The sequence below is a fragment of the Gallus gallus genome, chromosome 1, assembly GCF_016699485.2.
Source record: "Gallus gallus isolate bGalGal1 chromosome 1, bGalGal1.mat.broiler.GRCg7b, whole genome shotgun sequence".
Classification (NCBI taxonomy): domain Eukaryota; kingdom Metazoa; phylum Chordata; class Aves; order Galliformes; family Phasianidae; genus Gallus; species Gallus gallus.
Genome location: NC_052532.1, coordinates 70412814 through 70423604, shown reverse-complemented (window position 1 = coordinate 70423604; position 10791 = coordinate 70412814). Strand labels below are relative to the sequence as shown.

Below are 10791 nucleotides of genomic sequence, written 5' to 3'. Positions count from 1 at the left end.
TATTTAAGAACTGCTACAGTATATTAAACTAATTATTACCATTTGCTCATCCTCTGCATTTCAGTTATTCGATTACAACATCCATTTGCAACACTCCAAGACAGCAGTATGGTGTGCATTATGTTATAAAACCCAAATGTCAAAGTAACAACGGGTGCCTTCAAGGAAGAAGATATGGAAAAAAGAAAAGAGAAGATGCTGATGCATGTAATTTTCAGTAACTTCTTTTACAGTGGAGGAAGCTTGAGCTGAGTTTGTACAATTTGTAGGGCAGAGCTGTAGTATTCTTCTGTTGGTGCTACATCCATTTTCTCTTTTCCAAATACTGTGCACTATTTATATAAAGAAGGTATTGAGAATATTATCTGGAATTAAGACTACTGCATGAATATAAGGAGTCCTTATCATTTAGATGTGAGAAACAATGCTTTACCTTCTGACTAGATTTATATTCTTTCAGTTTTCTCTAGCACATGTGAGAGATTATTAAGATTCAGTCCATGAGACAACAATGCAGCGAAATCCATCTTATATAGAGGTAGTTCTTTTCTGTATACAAGACATTAAAGTTTCTAGGGAGACTTATAGACTCTTTATATCCAGCTTTGGGTTAGAGCAATAATGCAGATAATACCATTGACTTTGTTTACAGAAAATAAGTCATCTTTCCTGGAGTATTTGTTGTTTTAGAAGGCTTGAGGTAGGATAGATAGCAAATAACCTCAGTTTTCTAAAACTGACTGAGATATTAGAACCATTTCTACAGAAAAACAGGTCTAGGATGTCTGATTTTCATCAACATTAGTAAAACTTGGCTAGGACTAGAGGTGTGCAAACAAAACATTATGTGAAAATATTGATGCTGGGTGTTGAGGAAATGAATGATAGTAGATGATGTGCTATGGTTTGCAGTCAAAAAGAACATTGAAAGTGTTTACAGGAGTGTTGGATGATGCTTTGAACAGCCTGATCTAGCCTATAGCTGGAGGATTTGACTAGATCCATTCTGTGATTCTGTGGTAATGTCACAGGATAAAGTGGTGCCTTCACCAAGTAACTCCTAGATACTTACATTCTGCAAAGGCAAATTCGTCCCGGAGTATCGATACTTGTTGTCAATATTAGTGTTATAGCTGTGAAACATATCCAGTTGAGAAATAGCAATATAGAGTGCTAGTATGTTTACCCAAAGATAGTCTTTATCCTGAGGAATTTAAAGCCTAACAGGGGATGAGACAACAAACCCACAGAGGAATGCGAGATAGTGGAGAACTTCAGCTTTCAATTGTATGGAATCTCAGTGCAGTCAGTCCATCTGCTAGAAAGCCTAAGGCAACATTTCTCCTCACTGACCTCAGCTGAGAGCATACTGGAATAAGTGATGCAAACATAATTTAATGTAATTTGTCCATCATTTAAATCTCAACCTAGAGAACAGCTGAAAATGTGTACCATAAGTGCTTCCTTGCACTAATTTTTCCACATCAGTTGATACAGAGAAGTACCAGGAAAAAGTAGCAAGAAGTACCAAGTAAAAGGTATCAGAAATGGAGTTCAAAACTATTGGCAACCTAAATCCATTAGGATTACATTTACCTCCGTGCAGAACAGCAGGTATGGGTCAAAGCCTCAGAGCTTTCCAAGTTCAGCTTGTTCACAGTCATTATGTGCAACACTGACAGAACTTGAGCTCAACGTAGAAATGTTAACAGCTACAGTACCTAGACAGCCATTTCATTTCATTTCTGTTGATATTTCTAATGAAAACACATGTAAGTGCTGGAAAACATCCTTTTGTTTTATCTATATCCTATTTGAGCAAAAATGCAGCCAGATTTGGCTACAACTCCTGAAAAAGCTTGATGCAGTCTTTTTTGTACTTCTTTCAAAATCAGTCTCCCTCAACCTTTCTCTTTCTTAAATCTGCCTACATAAGAAATTCTACTAATCACTGATGCCTAATACTTTTTCTATGTGACCAGGATGAGAGTCAGGGCATTCTGTTTGGAGGTAGGCTCCAAGCAGAAATTTCCATACTGCCTCTTCAGTGAGGAGACAGAAGCAGAGGGGAAAAGTCAGTTTTAGATTAATGAAAATACCACATGGAGAGGTGAATGTAGTTGGAATTCTGTTCTGGAATTTATCATGTCTGCTGTTTTATCTTTGCACAGTCCTGAAGTATGGTTCACAGTACAGCAAATGGGCACTGACATACACAAACTTGCGAAAATCCGAAGCTGTTCCAAGCACAGTTCTCGCTGCCTAAAACTGGAGTTTCATAAAAAGTACTCTTAGCCATGTTATTCTCAGGTTCTCAAGAGGAAATTCTGATAAAAAATGAACCATGTTAGAGATTCTCTTCCTTCTCATTTTCTTTTAGGAGGAAGAAATATCATAAGATCTGAAGCTTTAAAAAGGTGGAATTCTTTTGCCACACACTTTCTGAAGACTGGAAAAGTTTTGAAAATCTAAAGTAAAAATAACCAAGAGCATGTATGAATGCTAATATAGGAGTGTCTGAGACAGAATTAATTCCAGTTAAATAGTGAAGGGGGAAAAACCTACCATCCATTCTGAAATTTTTTATAAAGAAATGAGGCAAAGTGAAAATCTTTTGAAGGAAAGATGCAAGGGAAGCATAAGAATGAAAGCAAGCTATTCCCCTAGACCTATTAAAGGCATTAAATTGACTAAAATCTGTTCTCTGTTGGGTGACATAAACTGCTTGATGTGAATGTCTGAATAGATACTGACAGAACACAAAACTGGATTATTCTAGTGTTGCTTTAAATGATAGCTGTAGGTGCTGACAGTCTCATGCAACTCTTCTTAAAAAACTAAGAAGTTATTTCAGTAATAAAACTAACTGATATGGCTTCCAATATAATACATTTACTGTTTGTAGTTGAAAGGAAACTTACTTGGCTTCATTCTTTTTAATGATCCTACTGTTAGCCTATTCTTCCAATGGGTCGAGAGCAAGGAGTTACAGCCTTCTGAAAATGAAGTACTTGTTTGGGCTTGTAATGGAGGCAAATAGTACAAGGATCTTTCATACACTCTAATTTTCAACATTGAGCATCTACAACTCATACTGCCATTTTCTCCAGATATCCCTTGATTCAATACATGAATGGGAAAGTACCTCAGAATGGTGTTTAGAGCAGCAAGGCACCAATTTAAAGAAAGAAACAAACAAAAAAACCCAAACCATTCTTGGTACTTGAGCATCCATTTCTAGCCAGAAGGCTTGTGTCAAAAAAGAGCAGTTACCAAGACAGTTTGATCTAATGTAATGACAAACTAGGAGAATATCAATAATAACTAGTGAGAGCTTTTTGCTCATCACCAGTAAGTACAGTAGAACAGTTGCTTATATGTACTGAAAGGCTTTGAAGATGAATCCTTATTAGTCATTTATGGAGACAAACCTGTTGCAAGTTGGTATTAATGGGAAAAAACAACAACAACAACAAAACAAGCAGTACATAACTTAAACCTGGTGCAAAGATTTATTTCTAATCTCCAGTAAATCATAAAATGAAGAATCATCTTTAAACCTCCCCACCAGCCCAGATAGTAAAATGTGAAGATGCTGCTGCCTAAGGTAGAGAAAAGGCAGAAATGAGGCTAAGCCTGATAGCTGTGAATATACTCACACTTTTCCATCAAAGCAGTATCACCCCCTTACTAGCCCATCAACAATTATACTGAGCTCTGAAGAAATTTGAAGTGATTTTATTAGCTACCATTCCTACAAAACTATTTGAGGATATTTAAGTATATGAGGTCAGGATTATTCTGCTACGTACAGGGCAATTGGAACTTGGTTTCTTCCTTTCAGGGAAGAAGAGAAAAAATTGAAGGCATGACAAATGGTTACTAAAATGTTGAGGAAGGAGTAGCACCATGTTTATTGTCCACCTTTCAATCCCTACTTTTGTCTTAGAACATCTTTTTCTAAAGCAGTCATTTTTTCTTTAATTACTCACCAGTTACTATATAGAGAAAGGTTGAGACTCCAATGGCTATGTCATATTCATCTGAATGTGAGAAGCAGATCAGGTCTGCTGTAATGTTTACTCCACATGGGAATGTGTGTCCACATGGGAACATTAGAATGTTGAAGCTGAAGGATCTCACGAACCTTCATCTTCAGACCAGGAACCTGATGTGTGCTATAAAAGGCAATCACCTAAGTGAAATCTTATTAGGACAAGACAGGATATCATATACTGCAAGACTTAAAAAACAGTCCTTTTTTTTTGTTTGTGTTGTACAGGCCCAGTTGGTTGCATATTGTAGCAGGGGGCCAGCGCTGGGCAGAAGAGTCAGTCCTGCAGGGCATCGCACACGTTCAGCTATATTTCCAGACTTCACTTGAACCTGGCTGTTCACTCAGAGCTCAGCTGTGGTCTCAGTTCACTCTGTTGAGTAGTCTCAGACATGCCCTTTGTCTCTGCAGAAGGATCTTCTGATTCCCTAGTGGTTATGGGAAAGACTTCAGTAAGTTCCAGTAGAGGCTGAGTGGAACCTATCGTCAGAATATTTTGCAAAGGCCAATTGCTACTTACAACATCAGAGAAGCCTACAGATTTATTTATTTTTTAAATAATCATTGTTTATGATTATTTGTTTATGACATGCCAGTGCAGTTTTTGCTTTCCACATTTTTAATCCAGGAGCTTGACAGAACTGACTGAATACACAGTGCTTCCATCATTTTCAAGTGAAAGAATGAGGTTTCAGCATCCCTGAAACCCATTGTTTCTGAAATTTAGTTCATTCCCCAATTTGGGAATCAATCTGGCCTCACTGATTTCCTGGGACTGGAGGTATGGAAGAGCTGAGAACATGCATGGACTTTTTCAGTAATACAGCACCAGTAAAACCTCAGTTATTAATTCAAATTGGTAATATATTTCCCCTATGGAAGAGGTGAATGAATTAAAATCAAGCAAGCATTAATTGGAACACTATATGATCGCCGTGAAGGCCTAAACCCCCTAAGACAGTTTCCAAATTCTATGTAGATGGAAAGCTGTAATAAGCAAATCAATGCATAGCCTTTAAGTATGTGGAACTCTACATTTTTTTTTTCATCAGCCCATACTGAAGTCTGACTGCCAGTAAGTTTTAGCATGCATAATAATTACCAGAGGTGTTGACCTTAGTTAGCCTTGGTAGGGAAGATTAGTTTCCTTTTCCCCTGATAACAGGTTTAAAATTGAAAGGATATCATCTGGTCTGTCATATGGAACACCACTAGCAACAGTGGCTTGGAACCATAGGAAAGTATGCTGATTGTCAGGGAATTAGATACTATTACTAGAAGTTGCAGGGTGTAGCAGTACTTACACGAGAGCAGAAAACACAGAAGCAAGCAAGCCAGCAAGCAGAAGGAACACTGACACACTTAGAATTGACGTAATGACAATCATGCTTCCACTCCTTCGACCAGGCCAGATATCAATTTTCATGGGAAGTTTAGCTAGAAAACCAGAAAAGAATGTTCCTATGATTCAGTTTTCCACTACATACAACCTTACTAAATGGGGGAAAGCAGGTAATTTAGGAGAGGAAAACTGATGTCTAGGTGATTTATGGCGAACAAGCTTTAGACTCAGTGTCAGCATTTTGAAGTTATAAACTTCCCAAATATCTGTGTTACCTATAAATTTTGGCAACGCCCAACTACATGAACAGGCATCTACTCTACAACCACGTGCACAAACTTTACGAAAGCTTTAAAGTACACAAAAGAAGCAGACCATTATCCCATATTTAAGTTTGCTACTCCAGTACTGAAAGTCTGTCAAAATTGTTAAAGCTGTAGAAAAGTACTAGACATTGTTCATTAGAAATTCAGTAACATCCTAAGGCAAGCAAGGCTACTTCAGAAGACCTGAACAAAGCTACAGACTTACCTTTTCTGGTTTTGATTGGATCAGACCAAAGAGTTTGATCTTTCACAATACCTTCAGTGTTATCGACCAACACGTATTTAAACCTGTGGGGAAGAGAGCATTAAATTAAATATTTCAAAATTTGACCTTCCTTTTGTAGATTAGCTAGTCAGACTCCAGTTTTTCGTTGAAGCATTAGGCAGAAACAGTGAAAGATAACTGACTATTTTCAGAGACCTTATAAGGAAGAAATGGTATTAAAAGAAGAAGCATTCTGTGCTATGACGTGTAGAGTTTGCACTCCATTCTTACGAGCCTTGGCAGGTATTAGCTTTCCAAAACTAGTTTTTCCCAGTTTGCTATTCCCTTATGAAGAGCCTCACTATTTAGAGAAGCAAGTGGTTTCGATTTCCATATGGAAGTCAAAGATTTTGTCCAACAATAGAAACCTTTGGCACTTTCTTTGATAGGGAAAGCACTGAAAAAGCAGGCCAACAACAGATTTGGCAAAGGAATTCAGTTTCCATTTCACAATAGTCTGAGTTTTTATAAATGTCTGGAGACAGAAGAGAGTAGGAAGTTTTCTCAAAAGATCCCATAGCATTTTGTTTCAGAAGCAAAAGTTTCTACAGAAGATACAGCTTCATATGGCTGCCATCTTTACTACAGCTTTTAAATAGTGGATAACAGCAAAACACAGTATCTTGTGTTAACAGCAGTAAGCATGCTCACACTCCCCAGATGGTTTGCTTCAACAGACAGAAGGGTCTGGACAAGCCTGCAAGCTGGCTGACCCTTACTGCGACGTCTCCAATTACATTGAGACCATATTGGAGCAGGAGGCTGCAGAAAACTTTGGTTCCCCAGAATCCCATCAAAACAAATCAAGCAGGGCCAAACTCATGTCTGCTATTTGGCAGACCCATCTAACACAAAATACATGGTGAATAATCTCAACTTCATTCTTCAAACTCCTTTTCTTCCATCAGTTTCTGATCACTGTCCCTACATCATCTGCTCCAATATAGGTATAAATCCAGAAGTTCACACGTGAGTTTTCCTGCTGACCCATGAATTTAACCCGGTAGAGCTCACCTTTGCAAGAACACCATAGGGCACAATCTGCAGGGTGCTAGACCAAAGTGAAGCCTTCTTCATAACTGCCATTGCAATAGTGCATTTCAGCCTCCAGTTAGGTACTGGTAATTCACATCATGCTATCATGAGAGAACTCTAGAGATCAGATTTTCCTTCTTAACTGAGTTTTGAAAGCAGCGATCACCTTGTAAGAAATAAGAGTTATACCTGTATGTTGTGTCTGGTGCAAGAGGTGGGTTGCAGACATCTAGGAAGTTTGGGTCATACAAACAAGTCCCATCATCCCCAACTCTGAAGAGGTATTGTTTCAGGACATCGGAAACTTTGTTGATGTCTCCTGCATCAGCAAGCCTGGGGGGTGACACACAGTTGGGTACATCGAATGAGGCAGCCTTGTAAGGTCCAAGATGTCCCCCATGTGTTTGCTGGAACGTGCTGTCCAGTGGCTTGCTGCTGCTGTCAGTCACCACGGAGCTTATTGTGCTGGCTGCAGGAGAGGTGATTTTTAATAAGGCTGTTAGAATTAGTGCAGCCTTTTCTCTTTATCTTGTGTTTAGTTGACAACTTGCTCTTCTACCCCAAAACACCTGAAACCAAATATCTGCTAACAGCCTGTGTGATGATCCTACTGCTGCCTCCTCATCTGTTGTCAAAGCTTTTTACGTTTGTTCCTTAGAAACCAGGAAGCATATAACAGTGTATCTCAGGCAATATTTTTCATTAGAACCCTCCCAAATTTCCTCTTTTCCAACAAGGATCTGACAGACTGTGGTGGCAAAGGCTGTTCTTCACCCCAACCCCACGTGGCCCTAAAAAGCATCCAGAAGTTCTGCCATTTCTGATTTGATACTATCGCCAAGGCAGCTTCTATAGAGCCACAATTCTGTCTCGAGGAGCAGAAACCCCGAGACCTCAGTTGTACAACAGCTGCACCTCCCAGCACATCACAGTATGCAGACCAGCATGTAGGATCTGCATGAGCAGATGCAGTATCTGCATTCCTGACCAGCCAGGCATGCTAATGCTTCCAGATGACATGACAGAAAGTCTGAAAGTCTTCATGGCTTCAAGCCAAGTATACATCTGCACCCAACTCTACAGCATCGTTTAGAAAGTTCAGTTCCAACTCCCACATTTTTCCTATTGCAAAGCCAAGGTACAAGTGTCAAGAGATGCTCCCAAGCTCTGCAACTGAGAGTTAATTTATTCTGAGAGTTCCTTCCAGCTGTTCCGTGCTGTCAGCACCGAAGGACTGCCAGTTTTACCGCAGCTGCAGTATACTGGTGACTACTTAAGTTTGTAAGCATTCTGCTGTGCTCCTGGAACAGAGTTCTTGCAACTGTTTGGCCATGAGAAGTTTTTAGGTATGATACAATGCAAAATTAAGTCTGTTTCGAAAGGTAAGTGTTCAAAATCTGACTTCAAAGACAGTGTTCAAGTTCTTTGAACAGAGTCAAGAACATGAAAGTGAAGACTAGCCATGACATGAGCTATTGGTGCTGTCTTCCCTAAATTTGAATAACTACACCTAGGCCTCCCTGCTCTCTCAAAGTCATCTTTCAGTAACTCTCAGCATGGCTGTGGTGAGCTATTCTCTAAACACTCTTTTTTTTTTGTCTGCTTTTTAAATTTATTAGGTAGATCAAGTCTGATAGTGTCATTAACAAGAGTAGACCTAAAGGTTGCATTCGTTCTTCAGAAATTTGCTAGGCTCTTAGTTTTGTTGTGTACCAATGCATTTTCTTGCCAGCAGAGCTGAACATAAGGTGCTTACAAAATTAAATTATCATAAATTTCCCCTTTCCCTGCTTGAAAATGCAACCAAGAGTGAGATAGTGCGCTTTTCTGCAGGCCATAAAAAAATCCAAACAGAATTCCTCCCACTTCTGCCAAGAAACAAGTTTGCATCTGCCTGTTTTAAAAGAAGCAGAAGAGGTTTTTCTCAATGAAACCTCTGTTGTAGAGATTCATCCATTGTAGAAAGCTTTTCCCACAGAATCCGTAGGAGACAGGGTGGCTGATGTCTTTTCTAACACAAAATGTCAGATCTGGGTGCATATGTGCAGTTATAACTGCTTTCAGATCATTGTAGCCTTTTATATACACATAATGCACTTGCAATCTGTTTTAGGCATGCAAAGAGATGTACTTCATTACTGGGAATCATCTCAAAAGGCAGCGCACTCATAACTGCTCAGGTAGCTGCATCAGACAGTGTGTTTGGTTAAGGTTTCAACCAGTCCAAGGCAATGAAGAAAACTCTTTCCAGTTTTTCCAAAATAGCATCACTCAGCAGTGCAAGTTTTAGCATCTTTGTGCTGTTGACCTGTTTCTCCCTCCCACCCCACAAGAACTCTCCTCAGAAAAGGAGGCCGCAGGCAGCCTTTGGAGGCAACAGTGTGATACCAAGTCATTCATTCCTGTCAGCTTAAGGAGCAGCTCTACGTGGCATTCTGCACAGTCTGCCAGAACAGCAGGAAGCAGTGAAGGCAGCTTTTGGTCATGGCCAGCAATGATTCATTGGCAAGACATTATGAAATTAATTTTATGAATGAACCTGTGCGCCAGGTATCTTTGCTCACAAGTCTAGCATAACTTGTCTTACTTACAAGTGAATTGGGTCTATGCGACCTTAACTATGAAACAAACAGCAGAGGTTACTCGTCTTCTCTCAGCCGATTTACTTAGGGGATTTGGGCTTTTATTCAAGGTATTCATGTTCAGAGAAGGTAAAAGATTTTGGTCCACTTGGATTCATTAGCAAGATCAGGGCAAACTGTTTATAACTGGTAGCACTGTTCCACACCTACAGAGAGTCAGCTTACACAGTGCACACTTTTAATCAGTCCCATGGAATTCCTATAGCTATTTTATAGAAAGATCTTAGAAAAAAACTGAGACCAGAGGCTCAGCTTACATGTTACTTACAGCTACCCATTTTTCTCTTTTTCTCCATTGATTCTTGCTCCCACCAAATTCTGAAGAATAGCATGCAGTGACCATATAATGTAGTTATTTTCTAGAGATGAAATAATGCTTGATACTTACCTGAACTTTTCATCACATACAAGTAGATGGCATAAGATTTGTTTGGATGTAGTGAGCTATCAAACATACAGAAAGGTTTCTCTAGGGCAACTGTAGTGAGAGTGGGATTGTTTGTTGCAAGCTCGGGGGCTGCAAGCTGAGGTTTCATGCTCTGATCTGGAAGAGAAAGTTGACAAAATAATATTGGAAAATCTTTTTCAACACAGGTCCTAGGAAAGAGCTTTGAGAAAAAGAAAAAAAAAAAAAAAAGAAAAGGAAGAAGAAGAAAAAAAAAAAACCAGAAAAATAAATCACACACACAGAAAAAAAAAACAACAAAATAACCCCACCCAAACAGAAAATGAAGAGATACAAAGAGAGGAGCAAGAGAAAAGACTGGAGATAAGTACCACTTACCTGCACAAAGCTGTCCCAAGCAGCAAAGGACTAACACAACCCAATGGCTGAGCATGCCTGAGCTTTCCTGAACACCTGCCACAAAAAGAAAAATAACACTGGTAAGTAGCCCCTACTAATGATCTTCTATATCCACTCCCCTCCACAAGCTTCTCCATCCTTTGCACCTCCCTCTATGCTTATCACCCTCCTTTTCAGGTAGTGCCAAACACCCCAGCTCTTACAAGCTTCCAGCTGAGGGAGGGTGCTGTATGATTTTTACCTGGTGGTGGGCAGCAGCTTAGCTCTCAGCAGGGCCATGGATGGAGAGGGTTTTTTTCCATGTGCGTAACTGTTAGGTGTT

The 10791-nt window shown here is 39.5% G+C and overlaps 1 protein-coding gene across 1 annotated transcript; it reads right to left on the bottom strand.

The window, feature by feature from the left end:
* Positions 1-3489: 3489 nt before the first annotated feature.
* Positions 3490-10529, bottom strand: UPK3A (uroplakin 3A). Its single transcript, XM_004938042.5, has 6 exons — positions 10449-10529; positions 10053-10208; positions 7212-7491; positions 5928-6010; positions 5359-5491; positions 3490-4482 (listed from the first exon to the last, which is right to left on the bottom strand). Exons 1-6 carry the CDS (start codon positions 10501-10503, stop codon positions 4395-4397), a joined length of 795 nt encoding a protein of 264 aa, XP_004938099.2. The 5' UTR covers positions 10504-10529; the 3' UTR covers positions 3490-4394.
* Between the last annotated feature and the right edge of the window lie 262 nt (positions 10530-10791).